Consider the following 27,133-nt stretch of genomic DNA (forward strand, 5'->3'; position numbering starts at 1 on the left):
CCCCCTTTATCCCCCACTCCTTGCCTCCTGCCAGTCAATCAATCTTCCGTCCATATTGGTATCTTTCCTGTAATACTGTGGTCACTTATCTTGTTAAGCAGTCTCATGTGCAGCACCTTGTCAAAGGCCTTCTGAAAATCCGAGGAAACAACATTCACTGACTCTCTTTTGTCTGTCCTGCCTTTTATTTCCTCAAAGAATTCCAACAGATTTGTCAGGTAAGATTTCAACTTAAGGAAACTATGCTGACTTTGGCTTACTTTATAATGTGCCCCGAATCCTTGTCTTTAGTAATAGATTCCAATATCTTCCCCAACCACTGTAATCAGGCTAACTGGCCTATAATGTCCTTTCTTCTGTCTCCCTCTCTTCTTAAAGAGTGACATTTGTCATTTTCCCATCCTCCGGAATCATTCCAGAATCTAGTGATTCTTGAAAGATCATTACTAATCCCTCCACATTCTCTTCAGCTACCTCTGTCAGGATCCTGGGATGTAGTTCTTCTGGTCCAGGTGACATACCTACCTTAAGACCTTTCAGCTTCCTTAGCACCTTCTTCTTAATAATACTTACTTCAGCCCCCTGACACTCTTGAATTTGTGGCTTCTAAAAGCTTCTCAATCCTCAAACTTCCAACTAATTTTTGCTCTATTTTATGCCGTCTCTTTTGCTTTTATGTTGGCTTTGGCTTTCCTTGTCAGCCACAGTTGCCTCGTCCTCCTTTTAGAATACTTCATCTTTGGGTTCTCTACCCTGAGCCTTTCGAATTGCCCCCACAAACTCCACACATTGCTGTTCTGCTGTCATCCCTGTTAGTATCCCCTTCCAATCAACTTTGGCCAGCTCCTCTCTTATGCCTCTGTAATTCCGTTTACTCCACTATAATGCTGATACATCTGACTTTAAAGGTTCAAAGGGTCACTTTATTATCAAAGTATGCAGAATACAACTCTGAAATTTGTCTTCTCCAGATAGCCATAGAATACAGAAGTCCGTAGTAGTTGAAAGACATCAATCCTCCCCCACATGAAAAGAAAAAGAAACAAAAACTCGCAAACCTCACGCGCCCTCAACCCCTCCCTCCAACAAAAACCAAGCCTCCAGCTGCGCCAATTAGCAACAAGAAAGAATGGGAGAGTACATGACAAAAACATAGAGCTACAGTCCAATCCATAAATCTCAGAATTTCAATAACATCTTCAGCAGCATTGGGATCCAGTGGGCTCATTGAGGATAACAACTCGAACCAGTGGGCGCCCCCCCCCCACCCAAGGGATGTGACTCAATCCAGCGACCTCTCCGAGGAAAGCAACACAAACCAGTAACCCCTCTAAGGGCAGCAACTCGAACTAACGGCCCCTCTGAGGGCAGCAACTCAAACCCAGCAGCTCCTCCGAGGGCAGCGACTCAAACCCAGTGGCCTCTCCAAGAGCCACTCGATTTCCTCCACATTTGTCTTGATGTTTCAATCTTCCTTGATGCTTTAATTGGTGAGAAATGTGGTCGATCCTGGCCATCTTTCTCGTCTCTGAGCTCCTTATGGTAACTCGTGCTTGCATTCCTCTTCTGGAGTTTTCTTTGGGACAGCAGAGCGCTAGCTCACTCAATCAAACTATAGGCTGTAAAGTCACAGGTTCCAAAAGTATTAAAAACAAAATTAAGATAAAAAGAATAAATAGAAGACTTAGAAAAACTGAAATGATTGACTAACTAGAAAATGTTGCCTGAGGAATCGTTATTCGCTGGCACCATCTTGACCAGAAAATCTTCTCCCTCTCAAACTGCAGGATGAATGCTATCATATTGTGATCACTAACTCCCAAGGATTCCATTACCTTAAGCTCCTTAATCAAATCTTGGTCAATACATAACACCCAATCCAGAATTGCCGTTCTCCTAGTGGGCTCAACCACAAGCTGCTTAAGAGGCCGTCTTGTAAGCATTCTACAAATTCCCTCTCTTGGTATCCAGCGCCAACTTGATTTTCCCAATCTACCTGCATATTGAAATCCCCTATAATTATCATAACATTGCCCTTATTACATGTCTTTTCGATTTCCCACTGGAATTCATATCCCATATCCTGGCTACTGTTTGGAGGCCTGTATATAACTCCCATCAGGGTCATTTTACCCTTGCAGTTTCTTAACTTTACCCACAAGAATTCTACATCTTCCAATCATTTGTCACCTCTTCCTGAAGATCTGATTTCATTTTTTTTTTACCAACAGGGCCACCCCACCCCTTGTCTGTCCTTTCGGTACAAGGTGTATCCTTGGATGTTTAGCTGCCAACTATAATTTTTTTTCAGCCATTACTCAGTAATGTCCACAACATCACACCTCTTAACTGTGCTACAAGATGATCTACCTTATTCCATATACTGTGTGCATTCAAATATAACACCTTCAATCCTGTATTCATTAGACTTCTTGATTTTTGCACTCATGTTACACTTCACCTCATCCCACTGACTGTAATTTTGCCTGTCATCTGCCTGTCCTTCCTCACAGTCTCACTACACATTACATCAACTCGTATACCAACTGCCCCATCCTTAGCTCTATCACTCTGTTCTCATTCCCCTGCCAATTTAATTTAAACCCTCCACAACAATTCTAGCAATGACCAATTAACCTATCTGGTACACCTTTAGACTGTGGGAGGAAACTAGAGGGCCTAGATAAAACCCATACATTCCACAGGTAGATCACACAGAGATTCCTTACAGAGGACACGGGGACTGAACTCCGAACTCTGACTCCCCGAGCTGTAATAGTGTCACACTAACCACTACACTTCAGTGGCGACCTAAAATATTAAAAGGGATTGGAAGGGTTAAGATGCTTTCTGTGATGTGATGTTGCTTTGTCTTTCTCGTTAGTAGTTTGAGTACAAGCTGCTTATGTGGAACTTTTCACTTCAGTTCCCAAAACAGTTCTGAAGATACTTTTCTTTCTCCTCTTGACTCAGTGGCCACTTTATTATGTACCTCCTGTACCTAATAGAGTGGTCACTGATTACATGTGTGTGGCCTTCTGCTGCTATAACCCTTTGTCTTCAAGGTTTGACATGTTGTGCATTCAGGGAAGCTCTTCTGCACACCACTGTTGTTATGTGTGATTATTTGAGTTCCTGTCACCTTCCTGTCAGCTTCAACCAGTCTGACTATTCTCCTCTAACCTTCCTTATTAGCAAGATGATTTGACCCACAGAACTGCTGCTCACTGAATGTTTTTTGTTTCTTGCACCATTCTCTGTAAATTCTGGAGACTGTTTTGTGTGAAAATCCCAGGAGATTTCTAAGATACTCAAACCACCCTGTCAGGCCCAAACAATCATTCCACAGTCAAAGTCACTTAGATCACATTTCTTTCCCATTCTGATGTTTGGTCTGAACAACAGCTGAAACTCTTGACCATGTCTGCATGCTTTAATGCATTGACTTGCTGCCACACGATTGGCTGATTAGATAATTGCAGGTGTACAGATGTACCTAGTAAAGTGGCCACTGAGTATATGCAAAAAAGCCTGCTTACCTGTTTGCCCAGTCCTGAGGAAAGGTCAGTGACCTAAAACACAGGTGAGCTGCTAGGAATCAGTCACACAATTTGTGAATCACTTTGAATCCTTTGGAATTAAAATTCAGTGTTTATTAGACAAATACAGTGAGGTGGTAGGTAAGTTCATTTTCATGTCAGGTTTATGAAAATAGAGCAAATAGCACCAGATTTTAAAGCGTTTATGCTGTGCTTGAGTAAGAGATTGGTCGTAGCCTTATCAATCTGACTACTTTCTCCAATCACATTTTAAATCAAAGACATGTTACTGAGCACCATTTATTTGTGCTCAGCTTTTCGATGTGGAACTTAAATCTGATTCAAGAGACTAGAGTGATGTAAAGTGACCCACTCTCCTTTGCCGGTAACTTGTCATGCTGGTAACACCTTTAAATGCTTTGTCCTTTCAGCCTCTTCGATGCTGTGTATTCGCTCATTAAGAACAAAATTCATCGGTTGCCTGTCATTGACCCTGTCAGTGGAAATGCACTTTATATCCTCACTCATAAAAGGATTCTAAAGTTCTTGCAGCTCTTTGTAAGTATTACCTCCGAAACTACTTCAGTTGTCTGGGTGTTGGTGTGTCAGGGAAGGATTTTTTTCTCTTGATACATTTGTATGTGCAGTACCTATTGAATATTGAAAGGCCTAGATAGAGTGGATGTGGAGAGGATGTTTCCTGTAGTGAGGAGCAGAGGGCACAACGTCACAATAGAAAGACACCCTTTAGAACAGAGATGAGGAGGAATTTCTTCAGCCAGAGAGTGGTGAATCTATGGATCTCCTTGCCACAGGTGACTGTAGAGGCCAGGTAAATGGGTATATTTAAAGCCGAGGTTGATAGATTCTTGATTAGTAAGTGTGTCAAAGGTTACGGGGAGAAGGCAGGAGAATGGGGTTGAGAGGGATAATGCATCAGCCATGATGGAATGTCAGAGCAGGCTCGACAGGCCAAATGGCCTAATTCTGCTGCCATGTATTATAGTCTTATTGATGAGAAAATGGCTTATCAAATGACATCTCAATTATAATTGAAAATAACCTTTTTTCTTTGCTCATCTTAAGAGGATTACCCTTTCCAACTTCATGCCTGGCTTCCTTTTAAGAATTTATTCTCAATTTTTATAGAGGATAGAACATTAGAGCACAATACAGATCCTTTAGTCTACAATGTTGTGCCGACCTTTTAACCTACTTTAAGATCAATCTAACGCTTCTCTCACACACAGTCCTCCATTTTGCTTTCACCCATGTGCCTATTTAAGTCTCTTAAGTCGTTAGTCCTGACGAAGGGTCTCGGCCTGAAACGTCGACTGCGCTTCTTCCTATAGATGCTGCCTGGCCTGCTGCGTTCACCAGCAACTTTGATGTGTGTTGCTTGAATTTCCAGCATCTGCAGAATTCCTGTTGTTTAAGTCTCTTAAATGTCCCTTATGTATCTGCCTCTACCACCACCACTGGCAGTGCATTCCATGCACCACCACTGTATAGAAGCAATCTACCTCTGATGTTTTTATTTTATCATCTAGAAAATACCTTTACCAGGATAGTTTAAGTTCAAGTTAAAGTTTATTCTCATATGACTCTGTGTGTGTGTGTGTGTGTGTGTACCAAACAATGTTACTCCGGACCACAGTGCACCCACAAAATGTATACAGGTTGAGTACTTCTTATCTGAAAACCTCCAAATATGAAGTTTTTTTGAACGCTGACACGAGATCACAAATGGAAAATTCCACAAGGCACCGGGAAGGCTCCCAGGCGATGCACAGGTCTCTGCACATCACAGACAGTTCTGAGAAGTGGCCTCACATATGTAATGAACAGAGTTTAATGAAAAAGCCTCTGCTGATCATGAAGCTGCAGAGAAATTCATTGATGAGTTTGTGGAAATCGTTGCTGTTGAAAATCTAACACCTGAACAAGTCTACAATGCTGATTGTTTTTATACCTTATGTAAAACCTTAAAAGTGAAATACGGATACAGTGTATTGTAACCTAATCAAAACACTGCATCATAGGTGGAGACTGAAAGCTGCCATTGTTGTTGTTCAATGACAGCTGACTCAGGTATTCTGATGCTGCTGTGCTGCTTTTGTTACCATGCACACATTATATTAATGACATGTAGTAGTTTTTGCTGCTAAGCGCAGTGTAAAACAAAGACTGCTTACTGGTAGCACATGGATTCAGAGTCAGAAAAGAAGGCGATCCCAAGGTATCTCATTATATATTCCAAAATCCAAAATCTGAAACATCTCTGAAGCATTTCGGATAAGGGTTACTCAACCTGTATCTCACACAGCACATAAAACTAAATATTACCACAAAAAAGTTTATAAAATTCAAAGTACATGTCGTGCACAGCACAGGTAAACAGTAAAACACTACAGTAAATAGTTAGCTGTCCTACTTTACTATCCTACATAGGCAAGGATTTCAGAAGTCCACTGGAGACCAAATCAGATTTTTTAAGAACATTTTTGCTTTTTATATCACTATATTTTTGGTAGTCAATTGAGAAAGCTGTGGTGTTGTGCCTTTTTCTTCAGCTGTTGTGTCTCTCATCTTGTGGACATCCTAGATACAACTGTTGAAATATTCTGAGGTATATTGTTGCAAGGTTAAGTTTCTGATCATCCCAAAAGCCAAATAAATCTTCTAGTTGTGTATTTTTCCTCTTACTAAGGTAAGAACAGTTTAAGTAGCTGGCTTGAAATAAGTAAGTGTTAACACAGTTCGTGATTCTGACTAGTTTTGGAAAGAAAAATTAATTTTGGGACTATAAGCTTTTCTTTCCTTCCCCTATAGATCTCTGAGATGCCAAAGCCTGCCTTTATGAAGAAAACACTGGAGGAACTTGGAATTGGAACGTACCTTAATATTGCCTTTATACACCCAAACACTCCTATATACAAGGCGCTGAGTATATTTGTGGACAGGAGAGTTTCAGCATTGCCGGTTGTGGATGAGTCAGGTTTGTGATAGATCTTTTACAAACTTTAAGCTCTGCTAATGATGAATGCCATGTTGAACAAAGGCAGGATTTGCCAGGGTCTGTGGTATGGACCAACAAGTAAACAAGTTTTCAGAAAAACAAAATATTATGGATGTTGTAAGTCTGGAAATACTCAGCCAGTCAGGAAGCATCTTGTGAAGAGAGGAATAGAATTGATGTTTCGGGTGATGATCTATCATTTGAACTGCTATTTATAATGAAAGATTAGACATCCCTTTCATTCTGAAGAACAAGTTATAAATGAGAAGTTTATTTTCCCCATACAGATGCATTTTTATGGCATGTGTTTTTGTTTCTACTTTATGATTTTGTTTATGATATTTGGAACTATGCATATGCATCTTGCTTATGTCCAGTGGTAATAGTTGAAGAGAAACTATTCCTTGTAAATATTCGATATTGACCCAAGAGATCATGTTGGAAGTTCTGTTTGCAGTGGATATTGATTGAGAATAAGTTCTGGCTCCCCACTGATGGCTGTGTGCCCTGCCTTTCAGTATCTCCCCTGTTTGGATCAAGCAAGTTGTTTCTGTACTGCACTATTCTATGTCAAAATCAATAGGGTATTCAGCTGCAGATTGAACCTCAGTCAAGGCTGGCCTTGTCCCAGAGCACTGCAGAACAGAAATAGGCCCTTTGGCCTATCTACTGTGTGCCGAACCATTATTCCTGCCTAGTCCCATCGACCCACACCTGGGCCATAGCTGTACATATACCTCCCATCCATGTACTTGTCCAAACCTCTCTTAACCTCACACCTACCATTTCTGCTGGCAGCTCATTCCAGCCTCTGAGTGAAGAAGTTCTCCCTCAGGTTCCACTTAAATATTCCACCTTTCATACTTAACCTGTGACCTCTAGTTCTCTTTTTAGCCAGGTCAATAGATACTAACCTGAAGCAAGAAACTTGGCAGGCTTTTGTGAAAGGACTGAGGCAGCGAGTAGGAATAAAAGGAGTCTTTTCTGGTTGGCTGCCAGTGACTAGTGATATTTGTCAGGGACCAGGACTTTTCGCATAGTTTGTCAGTGATTTAGATAACAGAATTGATGGCTTTGTGGAAATGTTTGCAGATGATACCAAGATAGGTGGAGGGGTAGGTAGTGCTGAGGAAGCAATGCGATTGCAGCTGGACTTGGACGGATTGGAAGAATGGGCAAAGAAGTGGCAGATGGAATACAGTGTTGGGAAATGTACGATAATGCATTTTGGAAAAAGGAACAATAGTGCCGACTATTATCTAAATGGGAAGAAGTTTCAAACATCAGAGGTGCAAAAGGGCTTAGTCCGCATGCAATACTCCCAGAAGATTAATTTACAGGTTGAGACTGTGTTAAAGAAGGCCAATGCAATATTGGCATTTATTTCAAGGAGCATAGAATATAAAAGTTAGGAAATAATGCTGAGCCTTTATGAGTCACTAATCAGGCCACACTTGGAGTATTGTCAACAGTTTTGGGCCCCATATCTCAGAAAGGATATGTTGTCATTGGAGAGAGTCCAGAGGAGATTCACAAGGATGATTCCAGGAATGAAGGGGCTAACGTATGAGGAGCATTTGACAGCTTTGGGCCTGTACTCACTGGAATTTAGAAGAATGCGTGGGGACCTCATTGAAACCTACCAAGTGTTGAAAGAACTAGATAGGGTGGATGTGGAGAAGATGTTTCCTATCAAGTGGGTATCCAGAACTAGAGGGCACAGCCTCCAAATTGAGGGGGGGACCTATTAGAACGGAGGTAAGGAGACATTGTTAGCTAGAGAGTAGTGAATCTGTGGAATGCTCTGCGCCACAGACTGCGATGGAAGTGAAGTCCTTGGGTATATTTAAGGTGGAAGTTGATAGTTTCCTGATCGATCAGGGCATCGAAGGATATGGCAAGAAGGGAGGTGTATGGGGTTGAGTGGGATCCAGGATCAACCATGATAGGATGGTGGAACAGACTCGATGGGCTGAATGACCTAATTCTGCTCCTATGTCTTATGGACTGGAGCCTTTTGTCTAACCCCAACATAATCTAGCTTGAATATCATTCAGGAATGGAACTAGACCATCTTTAGTTTATGTTGATTGGTTTGGCACCAGCAGCCAACTGCATGTTCTTGCTGAGCTGCTGAGGTTTGTGACTAAAGAGGGTTACAAAAGTACACATAGACTAAGATGTTAACTGTCCTGTGCTAGCACCAGTGGGATCAACAGTTGATCTGCCACCTGTCTTCAGGAGAGAGAGATAAGTAAGACAATGGAGCAGCATTTGGAAATGTTAATGAAGAGACGAGAGAGTTTAACGGAAGGAGACACCGGTCTGAATATTGTCAAGACCGGCTCCTTTTGAACCCTGGGATCAACAGTTGATCTGCCACCTGTCTTCAGGAGAGAGAGGTAAGTAAGACAATGGAGCAGCATTTGGAAATGTTAATGAAGAGACGAGAGAGTTTAACGGAAGGAGACACCGGTCTGGGTATTGTCAAGACCGGCTCCTTTTGAACCCTGAACTGTTTGAAGTGTGATGGACAGGCGATACCCCAGCAGGGGGATAAAAAGGGGCAGGTTTGCTAAGACACCACACACAACACCACGAGGTAATGAGACCCTGGAAGCGGTGCGCCCCCACAAGTCAGTGGGAGTTTTGGAGGTCTGGTCGAGGGACCAGCCATAGACGCACAGGGTGGAAAGATACGGTCGGCGGGAACCTGGTGTGTGTCCGCCCTTGCCTGGGTGCCGGGTTCACCGCTGAAGAACGATCATGTCTGGAACGGAGGGGTCACAGTCGGTGACCTCAGAAGACATTACCAAGGACTCGCCCAAAAGCTAACTGCGAGGAATATCGAAGGTCTGTGTGGAATCCGTTTTGAATATTCATTCGCTTTCGCTCTCTCTCCTTTTCCCCGCCCAACAGCACAACAGTGATTACTGCGAACTGAACTGAACTTTGCGTCACTTGAAACTGGTCATTTACCCCTAGACTGTGATAGAGCTTGATTGATCCTGTTATCCTAGTTCTGTGTACATGTGTGTTTATTCATTGCTAACCTGTTGCATTTATATCCTTACTATTAGAGTACTGTGTTGCTTATTTCTTTAATAAAACTTTCTTAGTTCCAGTAATCCAGACTCCAACTGAGTGGTCCATTTCTGCTGGTTTGGCAACCCAGTTACGGGGTACGTAACAGGTTAAACTGAACTCTTCATCAAAACCATTGTAAATAATTCGTTGTGTTTGACCCTGGTGGTTGCATCTTGACCTGCAATGCTTGGATAGAACAGCAGGGTTTCCATTTTTTTGTCATTCTGTTATTATTGCATCAAATAAGTACACTGTTTGAATCAGAGAAGCTAAATTAAACAAGACTGAGTGCTATCTGAAATTATTAATAAACTTACAGAATTAGAGATTCAGTAGGGAAAAACTACTTGAAAAAAATTTTAAGTTTATTGTCTTTTACACAAGTATGGTGAGATACAAGTACAATGAAAACTCACTTGTAACAGCATCACAGACAATGCACAGAATATAAATTATATAACACGGGAAGAGAGAGCAAAAGACCGCAGAAACAAAATCTTAATACCAAAAAAAGTCAGACAATTCCATGGTAGTTCAAAAGGTGCTCCATAGTGTTTCATTTCTCAGATAAGGCAATGTGGGTTAGTTCAAGAGTTGGATGGATGTAGGAAAGTAACTGTTCCTGAACCTGGTGATGTGGGACTTCAGGCTTTTGTACTTCTTGCCTGTTGCTAGCAGTGAGAGTGAGTGTGACCTGAATGGTGGAGATTCTTCACGATAAGTACATTTTGAAGGATTCAAAGGACAAAATTTTGCTTGAGAGGGTATAACTTCAAAATATGCATATTCTGAAATGTGGCTAGCCAATGTTCTGTAAGCATGTCCCCATTTGGTGCAAGATTAAAACTTCTGTTCAAACTTGTATTTGTTGAAATGTAAATTGTTTGAAATAACTGCTTAAATATGCCTTGAGACATTTCTTTGCATGTAGCCTTTTACATAATTTGAAAACAGATTAGTAGTTCTTTCCACATTGTATCTTGCTACTTCAGCTCCAAAACTTTACAGCCACAGTAAGATTATTGTACTGATCGTGTTCAGTTAAATAACCTGCTCTGAATTGTTATGTGAAGACTGGTTGATCCCTTCAGGAATGTCATTACCTTAGGGCAGGGGTCTCCAACCTTTTTTGCACCGTGGACCGGTTTAATATTTACTATATTCTTACGGACCAGCTGATCGGGGTGAGGGGTGTTAATCACGACCGGAATATAGGTGATAAGTCAACTATAAGTCACTTATAAATCACTATATTCATTTCTAAAAGGGTTTATTTAACAAATTTAATATTAAACACACAGTGCATATTTTCCTCGCATGAATATAGTGATAAGTCAATTATAAGTCACTTATAAGTCAATAGCATCATACCATTTTAAGTAATGTTTGGATATTATTTGTAGAAACTACAAGTCAAGTGATTTACATTAAGGAGCTACCAGTGATCGAGACGCTAGAGCTGTGCATCTCTTTGAGTTGGGTGTACCAAAGGTGCTTATTTCGATTAGCCAGTGGGTTTGTATTGTTCTGAGTCTCCCTTTTGAGTTCTGAGTCACTGATTTTCAGTGGGGTATGATTCTCGTGGATGTAGATGTCATGGAGAGGGCAATACTAACCTGGAGGTATCACAATCAAACTCAATCTTTTTCGCACTTGGTGATGATAAATCTGGCTTCTTGAAGCAATTATAAACAAAGAATTTAACTGATTAGGTATCCTGGAAAGAGATTGAAGATAACTGTATTCTTCTTTGAGATAGTAACACAACTCCCTACCCGAAAGTTGGTGTGACTAGCGGTGTTCTGGGACCCCCTGCTCTTTGTGATTTTTATAAAGGACTTGGATGAAGAAGTAGAAGGGTGGGTTAGAAAGTTTACAGATGACAGAAAAGTTGGTGATGTTGTGGATAGTGTTGTGTAGGTTGACAGGATACAGAGCTGGGCTGAGAAATGGCGGATGAAGTTCAATCCAGAAAAGTGTGAAGTGATGCACTTTGGAAGATCAAAAATGAAGGGGAAGGTCGAATACAAGGTTAATGGCAGGATTCTTAGCAGTGTGGAGGAACAGGGGGATCTTGTGGTCTAAGTGCTTCAAAGTTGATAGGGTGGTTCACAAAGGTGAGGAAAGAGGACAGAGTCGAGACTTATGGAGAAGAGGAGTTCGGTAGGTAATAAAATGGACGAGTTCACGGCGCTAGCCAGGCGTCAGAGAACATTTCGGGAGTGCAGTGTTAAGTGTTTTACTGGAACAGGGCTGCACGAGGACATACCCGATCAAAACTTTTCCATGGACGTCTTCCAGACCGTTCGGGCTGACTGGAAGTGCACTGAGAGCGGTAAGCGTAAAGGAGTTGGGTGATTACTGTTCTGGTAACAACGGATGGTGCAATCCGGGTCATATTACGATCGAGGAATGTGTTTGTAGACTGGATATTGAACTTTTTGCTGTTGGACTCCGGCCATATTCCACCGAGACACAACACTGGGCGTCACGGGAGGTTGTTCCTGCCTGTGGCCATCGAACTTTGCAACTCCTCCCGTGGAGGGTCAGACACCCTGAGCCAATAGGCTGGTCCTGGACTTACTTCCATCTGGCATAGTTTGCATTTTGTTGTTTGATTGTTTGTGGTTTTTGTGTTGCTATATTTATGCTCTATTCTTGGTTGGTGCGGCTGTAACGAAACCCAATTTCCCTCGGGATCAATAAAGTATATCTATCTATCTATCTAAGAGGCTGTATGGAGTGTTGGCCTTCGTTAATTGGGGACTGAGTTCTAGAGCCATGAGGTAATGTTTCTGCTCTATAAAACTGCATGAAGGGAGTATTTCATATGAGGAAAGGTTAAGTGAGCTAGGTCTTTTCACTTTGCAGTGAAGGAGGATGGGAATTGTATTAGATGATAAGAGGCATGGATAGAGTGGACAGTCAGTGTCCTTTCCCCAGGGAGGGCAGCAATGGCTAATACAAGACTTAAGGTGATTGGAGAATAGTCTAGGGGAGATGGTAGGAGAGTTAGGTGTTTTTTTACAGGGAAAGTGGTGGGTGCCTGGAATGCGCTGCCGGTGGTGGTGATGGAGGCTGATACAACAGAGACATTTAAAAATTGGCACATAAATGTAAGAAAATTGGAGTATTATAGGCTGTTTAGGATGCAGGGGTTAGATTGATCGTGGAGTAGGTTTATACTTTATACTTTATTGTCACCAAACTATTAATACTATAACATACAATCATCACAGCGATATTTGATTCTGCGCTTGCCGCTCCCTGGATTACAAATATTAAATATTAAAAATTTAAATTGTAAATCATAAATAGAAAATAGAAAAATGGAAAGTAAGGTAGTGCAAGAAAACCGAGAGACAGGTCCGGATTTTTGGAGGGTACGGCCCAGATCCGGGTCAGGATCCGTTCAGCAGTCTTATCACAGTTGGAAAGAAGCTGTTCCCAAATCTGGCCGTACGAGGCTTCAAGCTCTTGAGCCTTCTCCCGGAGGGAAGACGGACGAAAAGTATGTTGGCTGGGTGAGTCGTGTCCTTGATTATCCTGGCCACACTGCTCCAACAGCGTGTGGTGTAAAGTGAGTCCACAGATGGAAGATTGGTTTGTGTAATGTGCTGTGCCATGTTCATGATCTTCTGCAGCTTCTTTCGGTCTTGGACAGGACAACTTCCATACCAGGTTGTGATGCACCCTAGAAGAATGCTTTCTGCAGTGCATCTATAAAAATTAGTGAGGGTTTTAGGGGACAGGCCAAATTTCTTTAGTTTTCTCAGGAAGTAAAGGCGCTGGTGGGCCTTCTTGGCAGTGAACTCTGCTTGGTTGGACCAAGTCAGGTCATTTGTGATATTGATCCCGAGGAACTTAAAGCTTTTGACCTGTTCCACTTGTGCACCACTGATGTAAATTAGGTTGTGCGGTCCGCTACTCCTTCTTAATTCAACAACCAATTCCTTCGTCTTGCTGACGTTGAGGGATAGGTTATTGTCTTTGCACCATGCCACCAGGTTCTTTATTTCCTCTCTGTACTCAAACTCATCATTACCCAAGATACAGCCTACGATTGTTGTGTCATTAGCAAACTTATATATTGAGTTTGATGGAAACTTGGCTACACAATCATGGGTGTACAGTGAAGTCGAGTGTCTCCGCAGATATATCCAGATTTTGGGCCGTACCCTCCAAATATCCGGGCCTGCCTCTCGATTTTTTTTGCACTACCTTACTTCCCATTTTTCTATTTCCTATTTATGATTTGTAATTTAAATTTTTGATATTTACTAATTTTTACTATTTTTAGTACTTAATATTTGTAATTCAGGGAGCGGGAAGCGCAGAATCAAGTATCGCAGTGATGATTGTACGTTCTGGTATGAATTGTTTGGCGACAATAAAGTATAAAGTGTTAAACACACAGCGCATATTTTCCTCGTATGAACATATAAAATCATTGCAACACGCCAATATCGCTGAATCAGTGGGAGCCCTGGGCTTGTTTCCCTGCAACAAGATGGTCCCATCGAGGGGTGATGGGAGACAGCGATACTTGAAGGGAGTTCCTTACGTCCAGCCTATTCCGCAATTTAGTTTTTGTTGCATTCATTGCAGAAAACCCTGCTTTGCAGAGATATGTTGGAAATGGAAGCAATGTTTTCAGTGCTTTCGTAGCTATCTCAGGATATTCAGCCTTGACTTTGATCCAGAATGCCGGCGGGGATGTTACGTCAAATATACTTTTCAGCCCACCGTCATTTGCAAGCTCGAGGAGTTGATCTTCTTCCCGCACTGACATGGATGATTCACCGGGGACATTCACAAATGGGTGACGGACCCATTCCTTTGCACGTCTTGGATCAATTGCGGTTGGGAAGTAACGCTCGAATTCTGACGACAGTGAAGATAGGTGATCGCGCACCAGCTGTGAGAAGGATGGTGCAGCCTCAGTTTCTCCCAAAATCCCAGCTAATGTTGGGAACATGTCAAATATGCCCCTGTCCACTTGCCGTCCCCACAGTTCCAGTTTGGCTTTGAAAGCAGACACTTTATCTGCCAACTTGAAGACAGTTGTCATTCTCCCCTGAAGTGACAAATTGAGTTCATTGAGCAGGTTGAAGATGTCACACAGATAAGCGAGTTTTGCTATCCACTCCTCATCACTGAAGTGTGCTGCCAGTGGTGACTTTTTTCCTGAAAGAAATCTCTGTAGCGGCTCTCTTAACTCAAAAACCCTGGCCAGGGCTCTTCTCCCTTGATAGCCACCTGATTTCAGTGTGTAAGAGAAGGTATTTGTGCTCTGCATCCATTTCCTTGCAAAGCTGCTCAAACAAATGTTAAGGGCTTTTGCTTTGATGTGATTGATAACTTCAACAACGTCAATCAATATGCTGTAAAGATCAGGTGACATTTTTCAGCTAGCCAGCATTTCTCTGTGTATGTCACATTGTGTAGACTGGTATTCAGGAGCAACCTCTTTGACTTGGGTAGTGAAACCAGACAGCCGTCCAGTCATACCTGCAGCCCCGTCTGTGCGTATTCCAACACAGAATGACCAGTCCAGTTTGCCTGACATGTAGTCATTCAAAGACTTGAATAGTTCTGCCCCAGTTGTGTTGGTTGGCAGCAGCAATGCACAGAACGTATCGTTGTGCACATTGTCTTGAAATATATATTGCACATAAACCAGCAGTATTGCCTTGTTGTCGACATCGGTAGACTCGTCGACCTGGATAGCATACCATGGTGACTCGTTAAGCCATTCCAACAGCTGTGCTTCGATGTCCTCCGCTATGTCATCGATTCTCCTTGAAACTGTGGTAGCTGAAAGAGGAAACCTGTGCCATCTTGTTAGCTGCAGCTTCTCCCAACAGTTCACAGCACATGTCCTTGGCAGCAGGCAGAATCAATTCTTCACCAACAGTGAAAGCCACTAAGTACGACACTCTCAGAGCAGCAGCATTTGTGCAGGTGGTGGCTCTCAGCACTTGCTTCTGTCCCACTTGCTCACGTTTTTTCCGCTCAAAAAAACTCAACAGGTTTGTCTTTAAGTGCAGGGTGCTTGGACTCAAGGTTCCGAAGCAGTTTTGAGAGCTTCATTGCCTCATTAGACAGCTTGTCTCTACATATCACACACAGGGGGCTTGGAGCGTGCAAGTCACCAGTCGCGATAAAGCCATATTTTATGTACGACTCGTCGTATTTTCTGTTGAAGGAAGCTTTCTTTTTTTTTGCAGTCTTGGCCTCAGCTGTCTCTGCGTTATCATCAATCATCATTAGGCCTTTTATGTCCCCTACCACCTCTTCCAAAGAAACTCTCAAGCAACTTTTTTTACCCATCAAGTAGTTGTAGGTTAATGACCGACTGATGACCTTGCGTGCTTTCAAGTTCAACAGTGGGCATGACAAGGTATGAGGAAAGGCTCAGCTGACTCATATCGGCAAATCATATCGTTTCCTCGCGGCCCGGTAGCACATGCTTTGCAGTCCGGTGGTTGGGGACCACTGCCTTAGGGCTTAGGCAGTCCCTCCAGATTGAGGATGATTGCTGAGGCCAGTGTGGGACCTGCAGATTCTGCTACATAAGTGGCCAAAAGTTGCAGGAGGTTAATTTGTGACATGGTGTTCTCATCTAATTCTCTTTATGCTCTAGCACATGGACCCATCGTGAATGCTCCTTCTACTTTGAACACTAATTGGCTAAGGATTCTCAAGAGTCTTGAGAGTCAATGGGAATGTTCAGTCTTTTTTCCAGTATACAGTGCAGTGCAGAAGTCTAAGGCACAGATGTAGATATAGCTAGGGTGCCTAAGACTTTTGCACAGTACTGTTATTTGTCAACATGGAGTGGAAAACGAGTTTGTAAATCTGGCGGGAGCAAAGGGTGTTGGGAATGACGAGGCTGGGGTGTGGGACAGGTGGCAAAGAAAGAGTGCCAAGGGCAGGGGGGGTTGAGAGTGCAGACACACCCAGCCCTGAGACATCAGGCAAAATCATTTGATTCTGAACAACTGGTTTGATAATCATTACAGAATGCTTCTCTGGTGCTTCCTGCTCCCTCCCCTCTCCCTTCCCCTTTTCCCAACCTCTTCCTGCTCCCTGCCCACTTTCAGTCCACAATAGAGAACCGTATCAGAACCAGGTATATCATTACTCACATATGTCATGAAATTATGCAGCACATAATATTACTACAGTACTGTGCAAACGTTTTAGGTACCCTAACTATATATGTATGCCTAAGACTTTTGCACACTACTCTACATTGAACACATCTGTGTTCACCTGGTAATAGCTTCCATGATAGAGATAGGAGTAGAGCATTTGTTTTGGAAGTAAAAGATGACAAAAAATAGTGGATATGGACCAGTCCATCACAGGTAAAGCCCTCCCCACCATTGAGCAGATCTACATAGAGGACTGTTGCAGGAAAGCAGCATTCATCATCAAGGAACACCACCCCCCCCCACCCACGCACCACTCTGTGTAAAATACCTACCTCTGACATCCTCCCTATACTTTCCTCCAATCATCTTAAAATTATGCCCTCTCTTTGTCAGCAATTTCTAGCTCAGCGGTTGGGTGGGAAGCCAGTGTATATGCATGTGCTGTGGTAAGGGAATTGAAAGAAGCATGACAAGCCTCGCCCTCGCCATCCAAACAGAAAGATCTGGAAGGAATTTGTTTTTTTTTATGCATTCATCAGTGTTGTGGATTTTGCTGCATTTTGCCTGTCCTGAACTATCTTTTGAGAAGATGATGGTGAGTCAATATCACGAGCCATTTTCTCGTGAAAGTTACTACCAAGTGTTGGGTGAAAAGTTCCATGATTTTAATTAATTGGAAAGAAAAATGCTTTGAACATCTAAGAAAGACTAATCAGTGCCAGAAACAGAAGTAATACATGTAACATAGACAACTGACTCTTACGTTTTTATTGCCCTTCAAAACTACTGTTGTATTGGTTGATTAATAATCAATTAATAATGCCTTACCAATACCTGTGTCACAATTGCTTTGAGAAGCATCAGTTATTGTTTGATGTGCAGAAAAAGCATCTTAAAACATGAAGAACATTGGTTCATTGACTATACTTTGAAGGTAATCGATCTATATTGGTAACTTCAGAAATTTTTGCAGAGGAAGAGGAGAATTCTGTGTTCTTCACATCAATCATTCCAACTAATTTATGTTTCTTTTACAGGGAAGGTTGTAGATATTTATTCCAAATTTGATGTTATAGTAAGTACACTTCTTTTTGTATCTTACATTGTCATTGCGGTAGATTGAATTTTTGAATGCATCTATAACTGCAACTATTAATCACATTGTTGGGCAATAGCTGTGTTGTGGCCTTAGATCTGACCTTTAATATAATACACATTATGTGCCTGCATTCTTTATCATTTAAAGGTGACTCACGTAGTTTACTTTGGGCCTGTTGTAATATATGAGCTCTTGATTAAATAGTGTTGCACAATATATTTCAAAACTCAAGTGCTGTGGTTTAGTTTTGTCAGACTCAAACTGTATTTACGATTACCAATAATGTACAATCACAGCTTTCATCATCCCATTATAAGCTTGATTACTAAAATTCAAGGCAATTCTCTTAAAAACAGAGAAAATCCCACATGACAAATATTAAACTTTGGCATTAAAAAGTTGGGGGGGGTGGAGAATCATTTAAATGCTGTAAATCTGAAATAAAAAACAGCACAAACAGGAAATTATTAGAAGGTCAAGCAGCATCCATGCTGGTACAAGTTAATTAACCCGAGTTATTAATTACATAGTACAGGCCCTTTAGCTCACAATGTGGTGCCAACCTTTTAATCTACTCTACGATCAATCTAACCTTCCCTGCCTACACAACCCATAACCCTCCATTTTTCTTTCATCCATGTACCTATCCAAGAGTCTCTTAAATGTCCCTAATGTATCAGCCGCAACCATCATCCTTGGCAGCATGTTCCACACGCCCACTACTCTGTGTAAAATACCTACCTCTGACATCCTCCCTATATTTTCCTCCAATCATCTTAAAATTATGCCCTCTCTTTGTCAGCAATTTCTAGCTCAGCGGTTGGGTGGGAAGCCAGTGTATATGCATGTGCTGTGCTAAGGGAATTGAAAGAAGCATGACAAGCCTCGCCCTCGCCATCCAAACAAAAAGATCTGGAAGGAATTTGTTTTTTTTTATGCATTCATCAGTGTTGTGGATTCTGCTGCATTTTGCCTGTCCTGAACTATCTTTTGAGAAGGTGATGGTGAGTCAATATCACGAGCCATTTTCTCGTGAAAGTTACTACCAAGTGTTGGGTGAAAAGTTCCATGATTTTAATTAATTCATCCTGAATGAATAGTGATGTACTTGTATCAGCCTAGTGTGTGTAGTGGAAGGGAGTTCTCCCATACATCTAATTGTTTGCAGCAATAAATTCCACAGATTCTCTACTCTATGGCTAAAGAAATTTTTCCATTGCAGTCTAGCCAATGCCTTACAAAGCTTCAGCATTACATCCTTGCTTTTGTATTCTAGAGCTTTCATAATGAATACTGACATTGCATTTGCCTTCCTTACCACTGACTCAACCTGCAAGTTAACTTTTAGGGAACCCTACACAAGAACTCCTAAATCCCTCTTCACCTCTGAGTTTTGAATTTTCTCCCCATTTACAAAATAGTCCACACCTTTATTCCTTCTGTCAAAAGTGCATGACCACACACTTTCCTACATTATACTCCACTTGCCACTTCTTTGCCCATTCCTCCAAACTGTCTAGGTCCTTTTTCCTGAATACTACCTGCCCTTTCACCTACCTTCGTGTCATCCACAAACTTGGCCACGAAGCCAAGTCATCTAAATTATTAGCATATAACATGAAAAGAAATGGTCACAACGCCAACCCCCACAGCGCACCATTAGTTTCCAGTGACCAACTGGAAAATGCCCCCTTTATTTCCACTGTTTGCCTCCTGCTAGTCAGCCAATTTTCTATCATTCTCGTAGCTTTCCCATAATACCATGGGCTCTTATTTTGTTAGCAGCCTCATGTGCAGTTCCTTGTTCAAAGCCTTCTGAAAATCCTAATCACACATTTATCCAGAGGGCTGAAAACTCAGTAAAGCGGCCAGTAGGGACGACACAGTAGCGTAGCAGTTAACGTTATGCTGTACAGCGCCAGTGACCGGGTTCAATTCCTGCTGCTGTCTGTAAGGAGTTAGTACTCCCTGCGACCATGTGGGTTTCCTCCAGTGTTCTGGTTTTCTCCTGCATTCCAAAGATGAACTGGTTAGTCGGTTAATTGGTCACTGGGTGTATTTGAGCAGCAGGGGCTCGTTGGGCCAGAGGGTAAGTAATCGAAATACTCCACCCACCCCAATGCACTATGCAAGACAAGCTTTTACTTCAGCTTGGTACATGGAACAATAATATATCAGTGCTTAACTCTTTAAGCACACTACTGACATAGGAGTCTTCGTGCAAGACACCCAGGTTAATTCACAGGTAGAGTCTGTGGTGAAGGAGGCAAATGCAATATTGGCATTTATTTCAAGGGGAATGGAATATGAAAACGAGATAATGTTGAAGCTTTACAAGACACTAGTCAGGCCGCACTTGGAGTATTGTCAACAGTTTTGGGCCCCTTATCTCAGAAAGGATATATTGTCATTGGAGAGAGTCCAGAGGATGTTCACGAGGATGATTCTGGAAATGATTGGGTTAACATATGAGGAGCTTTTGTTAGCTTTGGGCTTGTACTCAATGGAATTTAGAAGGCTACATGGGGATCTCATTGAAACCTACTGAATGTTGAAAGGACTAGATAAGGTGAAGGTGGAGAGTATGTTTCCTCTGGCGGGGGTATCCAGAAATAGAAGACACAGCCTCAAAATTGAGGGTGACCTCTTAGAACAGAAGTAAGGAGGAATTTTTTCAACCCAAACAGTGTTGAATCTGTGAAATGCTCTGCCATAGACTGTGTTTGAGACCAATTCCGTGGGTATATTTAAAGCAGAAGTTGATAGATTCCTGATTGGTTGGGGCATCAAGGGATAGGGTGAGAGGGCAGGTGTATGGGGTTGAATGGCATCCGGGATCAACCATAATGAAATGGCAGGACAGTCTTGAAGGGCTGAATGGCCTAATTTTGCTCTTATGTCTTATGGACATGGCTAGTAGACGCTTGGGGAATCGAGGAGCATCAGGGTCAGTATCAAGAGTTTTAGAAGCCTGTTTATTTCAGAGGAAATATAACATATACATTTGTAGCAGAAATAGACCTCAAGATGGTTAATAGTATCAACCATTAAATAAAGGAACAGAATTGGTCACTCTTCCAGCTAGTACCTCTTATGTTACCATCACTGTATGCCTCATGGTAACATGGAAACATAGAAAACTTACAGCACAATACAGGCAACATACATCAAAGTTGCTGGTGAACGCAGCAGGCCAAGCAGCATCTATAGGAAGAGGCCCTTTGGCTCACAATGCTGTGCCGAACACGTACTTACTTAGAAATTACCTAAGGTTACCCATAGCCCTTTATTTTTCTAAACTCCATGTCCCTATCCAGGAGTCTCTTAAAAGACCCTACCGTATCTGCCTCCACCACCATCGCCAGCAGCCCATTCCACGCACTCACCACTCTGCGTAAAGAAAAAAACAACTTACCCCTGACATCTCTTCTGTACCTCCTTCCAAGCACCTTAAAAATCTGCCCTCTTGTGTCAGCCATTTCAGCCCTGGGAAAAAGCCTCTGACTATCCACGATCAATGCCTCTCATCATCTTATACACCTCTATCAGGTCATATCAGGTCACCTCTCATCCTCCGCCGCTCCAAGGAGAAAAGGCCGAGTTCACTCAACCTGTTCTCGTAAGGCATGGTCCCCAATCCAGGCAACACCCTTGTTGGTTTCCTCTGCACTCTTTCTATGGTTTCCACATCCTTCCTGTAGTGAGGTGACCAGAATTGAACACAGTACTCCAAGTGGGGTCTGACCAGGGTTCTGTACAGCTGTAACATTACCTCTCAGCTCAAACTCAATCCCACGGTTGATGAAGGCCAATACACCGTATGCCGCCTTAACCACGGAGCAAACCTGCGCAGCAGCTTTGAGTGTCCTATGGACTCGGACCCCAAGATCCCTTTGATCCTCCACACCGCCAAGAGTCTTACCATTAATACTATATTCTGCCATCCTATTTGACCTACCAATATGAACTACCTCACACTTACCTGGGTTCAGCTCCATCTGCCACTTCTCAGCCCAGTTTTGCATCCTATCGATGTCCCGCTGTAACTTCTGACAGCCCTCCACACTATCCACAACACCCCCAATCTTTGTGTCATGTCACTATCTGCCACACAATAGTAATTTTTTTTATCATCTGTAACATAAAATTAATGAGTTAAGTGGTTTAATCCGACTTGAAGGTAGTTTTAAATTGCTTTAAGTTAGTTGATTTATAGACACATTACAGAACGATCAGAATTTGACTGTTCTTGACTTAACAGGCCACTGTTAGCAACACTAAATTTATTTGGAGGAACATGCCCAATTATTAGTTTACATGGTGTATTATAATTGAGCAATGTTAGCAGTGATTGTCATTAGATAGATCATGCTTACATTGTATTCTCAAAATGTTATTGTAGTTGTGTTTTGTGTATAATAATTGGAAATTTTCAATTAGTTATAACCACCCTCTGACCTCACTAACTACAAATAAAGATGAGCTTTATTTGTCACATGTACATCAAAACATTGTTTTGTGTCAACAGTCCAAGGATGTTCTGGGGCTGGTGGTCAAGTGTCGCCACACTTCCAGTGCCGGTATAGCATGCCTGCAACTTACTAACCCTCACTCATGCCTCTTTGGAATGTGGGAGCAAACTGGAGCATCTGAAACAAAGCCATGTGGTCACAGGGAGAACAGATAAACATTCTTGCAGACAGCAGCAAGAATTCAACTCCGATCACTGGCACTGTAAAGCATTATACAACCGCTATGCTACTGTGCTACCCACAGCTACCTGATTTTCCTATCAATGTAGTGAGTTTATGCAGGGATTGTAGATTAGAAGTTAAATCCCATAATTGGTGGTCTGAATTGTGAAGAATATCACCAGCAGTACAGTAGTTGCATCCAAAGTTCTGACTAAATTCTTCAGCAGGCTTCTATCTTCGTGGTGAATCCCTCAGTAGAATATTAATAATAAGGGTAGTTAAAGGAAGTTCTTGGGAAGTGAAACTATTTGGGATAAGGTTAAGCTTTTAAGATATGGTATAAGTAATTTGAATGCTCTTTGTGGAATAAAGTATGGCAGGGAAAATGGAGATGGGTGTGCTGAGGTCTAATTAAAACAGATTGATTAGCAAATTTATCAATTAATTCTTCATTGCTCAACAACCGCAGCATGAAAGGAAGGTCTTGCCAAATATCATGCAGCATTTCTTTTGTTCACAGCTACATTCATTCCTTCTTGTTTTTAGTTCTCTGATTTAGTATCAGAGAATGTGTACAATATACAACCTGAAGTTCTTACTCACCACAGGCATCCTCAAAACAAGAAAAATCCCCAAAGAATGAACAACAGAAATACATAAGAAACCCAAAGCCCCCTTCCCCCTCTCATGCACAAGCAGCATCAATCCCTCCCCCTCCCCCTCCCCCTCCCCCTCCCCCTCCCATAAATTATTCTAGCATACAGCATCAGTTTAGATACTTATTATTTTTAGAATTTGGCTCCATGAAAGGCTTTAAAACAAAAAAATGTTACTGGTAACTACCATTCCAACATTTCTTTGCTTTAGGATGACGTCACCCAAAGTCTGAATGTGGGTTTTGTCCAAATGAAGGAAAAGTTATTGAAAGATCGAAATAAAAGTCAGCTGAAAAGATAGGAGCTTCATTTTTTCTGAAGGCAAAGTAAAAATGTAAACATTGTATATTAATGGAGGTTATTTTTTCCTATGCTCAGAATCTTGCTGCTGAAAAGACATACAATAATCTGGACATCACCGTGACACAGGCACTGCGGCACCGCTCACAATATTTTGAAGGGGTTGTGAAGTGTCACAGGCTGGAAGCACTGGAGACAACAGTGGACAGAATAGTTAAAGCTGAGGTAAGAGCATGTTTTGTATACTGTTCACAGAAGCAGACTGTTTGGACCAATTGGCCCATGCCAACCAAGTTATCTACATGAGCTAGTTCCACTTGCCTGCGTTTATCCCATATCCCTCTAAACCTTTCCTGGCCATGTACCTGCCTAGATGTCTTTTGAATGTTGTAATTGTAAATTGTACTCATCTCCACAGCTTCCTCTGCCAGCTTATTCCATATAATCAACACCTACTGTATGGGAAAAAGTTGCTCATCAGGTCCCTTGAGTTTTAGGCTCCCTTCTCCTGGAAAAAAGATTATGACTGCTCACCTTATCTGTGTCCCTCAAGATTTTATAAACGTCTTTAAGGTCACTTCTTAGCCTCCTTCACTCCAGTGGGAAAAGTAATCTCTTGTGTCTCCACTGGAACTGTACAGGTAGTTGGTGACTCTCCTTATAACTAAAATCCTCTAGTCTTGGTAACATCCTTGTGAAGCTTTTCTGTATACTTTCCAGTGTAATGATATCCTTCCTATAGCTGTGTGAACAGAACTTCACACAATAGTCACCAACTACTTGTACAGTTCCAGTGGAGATACAAGAGATGACAAATGCAGGAATGTGGTGCAACACGCAATCTGCTGGAGGAACTTAGCAGGTTGAGTAGCAGGTCAGCTGCAGTACAGATTTCTGTGACATAGGTGCTCGCACTGCATACAATCTGTCTCCTACTTTTCCCCTCTTATACTCCCATTCTCCTTTTATGAAGCCGATCCTCAAATATCTTACTCTATGATTGTTTTTGGTCCCTTCAACTATTCCTTGTGCTCCATATTCTTACTGTTAGCCAAGTAATTGGCTTCTTCTAGATTTCTTAATTTTCCCAGATTTGTTGATGATTATCTTTCCTCCACACATCTTCAAACTCTTTCATAACCCTAAAGATCTCTATATGAGTCATTCTGAAGTTCTACCTTTAGAAAAGAACCTCCATAATTTCAATCTTTCTTGATATGTGTGAACGCTGTTAAGGTATCTTTTTGCACCTTCTCTAATGGTTCCATAATTAAAATCAGAAAGTGCTAGAAATGCTCAGCAGGTTAAGGTTAGCATCTGGAAAGAGAAATGGATCCTTCTTCAGAAAAAGGGAAGTGCGTAGGTTAGGAGAGGGGAAGGGGTGGGAAAAACAGAGAATCAAGTAAAAGAGCAGGATTATTTCCATTCACAGCTTGTTGGATGAATCTAGAGCTGACAAGTGTTGAGTAGCATTTATACCCATCAATCCTTGTCATTCTATGATATTATCTTTGCTGAGCCCCACCTTCAACATCTTCAGAGTGAACGCTGACCAGAAACTTAACCAACCCAAGCATACTTGGTAGTGTGGAGGAGCAGAGGGATCTGGGGTACATGTCCACAGATCCCTGCAAGTTGCCTCACAGGTAGGTAGGGTAGTTAAGAAAGCTTATGAGTTGTTAGCTTTCATAAGTCGAGGGATAGAGTTTAAGAGTTGCGAGGAAATAATGCAGCTCTTGGAGTACTGTGTCTAGTTCTGGTCGCCTCACTATAGGAAGGAGGTGGAAGCATTGGAAAGGGCACAGAGGAGATTTACTAGGATGCTGCCTGGTTTAGAGAGTATGCATTATGATCAGAGATTAAGAGAGCTAGGGCTTTACTCTTTGGAGAGGAGGATGAGAGGAGACATGATAGAGGTGTACAAGATATTAAGAGGATATTAAGGGTGGATAGCCAGTGCCTCTTCCCCAGGGCACCGCTGCTCAATACAAGAGGACATAGCTTTAAGGTAAGGGGTGGGAAGTTCAAGGGGGATATTAGAGGAAGGTTTTTTACTCAGAGAGTGGTTGGTGCATGGAATGCACTGCCTGAGTCAGTGGTGGAGGCAGATACACTAGTGAAGTTTAAGAGACTACTAGACAGGTATATGGAGGAATTTAAGGTTGGGGGTTATATGGGAGGCAGGGTTTGAGGGTCGGCACAACATTGTGGGCCGAAGGGCCTGTACGGTGCTGTACTATTCTATGTTCTACATAGATATTCTGCTTACAAGCGCAAGTCCAAGGCTGGGTATTCTGCAGTAAGTGGGCCACCTTCTGAGACACAAAACCTATAAACCAAGAAATCTCAAGGAGCTCAATGTCATCAAGGCCAAAGCAACCGGTTTGATCCACAACATACTCAGCACCATAAACATTCTCCCCACTATTGTGGCTGCAGTATGTACCACAGATACAAATGTACTGTGTTTATTTGTGCAGCATACTCTGACAGCACCTTCCAAACCTGCGACCTTAGCCATAAAGAACAAGACAGCAGCAATAAGGGGATGTCAACACTGGCGAGTTCCTCTCCAGAGTCGCACACCCATCCTGACTTGGAAATATTATTATTGGTTCTGTCCAATAGCGCTCTGGGAGTATATTAAATGGGCTGTAGTGTTCAAGTTGGGAGCTGACCACTATCACCTCAAGGGGTTAGTCATGCCCTAAATATTGGCCTTGCCTACCGTGCCCACATCCCAAAAATGAACACATTAAAAAACAAGGTTATCCAGGTGAACTAATACTTTTAAGCTGCCAAGTTAATAGATAATAGGGCAATTAGAGATTAAAAAATTAGCATGTTACAACTAAGAGGGGTAGAATACAGCAGTTAGATCCAAAATTGTCTTGATAATAGGAGCAAAGGATAGTGACGGAGGGTTGTTTTTGCACCTGGAAACTTGTGAACAGTGGTATGCTAGAACATGAGATTTTTATACAGTCCCGTGCAAATGTCTTGGGCACATACCTGTATATAGCTAGGGTGCCAAAGACTATTGCACAGTACTATATATTGTTTAAAATAGGAAGATAGTTGAGAAACAGAATAAGAGTACTTAGATTTGTATTAGCTCAATACTAGTAAGTGTGTTATTTGGTAACTGGAAGGACATAATATGCAGTAGTGTGCAAAGGTCTAAGGTACCCTAGCTATATGCACACACAAATACATACAATTTTTGGATATGAATGTAAATTTGATTCATAAGTTTGCAAATAACAAAAGTTGGTGGTGGTGTTAGTGTGGGGGATAGTCTTGGGTTATAGGAAGGTATAATGGCAGATGGAACTTTGAGAAAATTAATAAAGGTAAGATGTACACAAATAGAGCGAAGGAAGTACTGAACAACGGAGGGACAAGCCTAATGATCCCTAAAGACAGCAGTACAGGGTAGTATGATATACAGGTGTAGTAGAAAGAATAAATTAGAAAGACATATAACCTCATGCTGTTTCCTTACTGTATTTTCAGTCTCTTGTTTGATACAGTTGGACTTTTATGACACAACAGTTACAAATCTTTCACTTTACCATA

General features: G+C 41.9%; 1 protein-coding gene across 7 annotated transcripts in view; it reads left to right on the forward strand.

The window, feature by feature from the left end:
- LOC134344521 (5'-AMP-activated protein kinase subunit gamma-2-like) overlaps nucleotides 1-27,133 on the forward strand; it is a 512,949-nt gene that overhangs the window by 476,218 nt on the left and 9,598 nt on the right. For all 7 annotated transcript variants that reach the window (XM_063044464.1, XM_063044467.1, XM_063044463.1 and 4 more), the window contains 4 exons: nucleotides 3,971-4,097; nucleotides 6,372-6,537; nucleotides 17,843-17,880; nucleotides 23,633-23,779. In XM_063044464.1, coding sequence (XP_062900534.1) covers nucleotides 3,971-4,097; nucleotides 6,372-6,537; nucleotides 17,843-17,880; nucleotides 23,633-23,779 — 478 coding nt within the window. The remainder of the gene's footprint in view (nucleotides 1-3,970; nucleotides 4,098-6,371; nucleotides 6,538-17,842; nucleotides 17,881-23,632; nucleotides 23,780-27,133) is intronic.

Source organism: Mobula hypostoma, chromosome 3 (assembly GCF_963921235.1).
Source record: "Mobula hypostoma chromosome 3, sMobHyp1.1, whole genome shotgun sequence".
NCBI classification, from domain to species: domain Eukaryota; kingdom Metazoa; phylum Chordata; class Chondrichthyes; order Myliobatiformes; family Myliobatidae; genus Mobula; species Mobula hypostoma.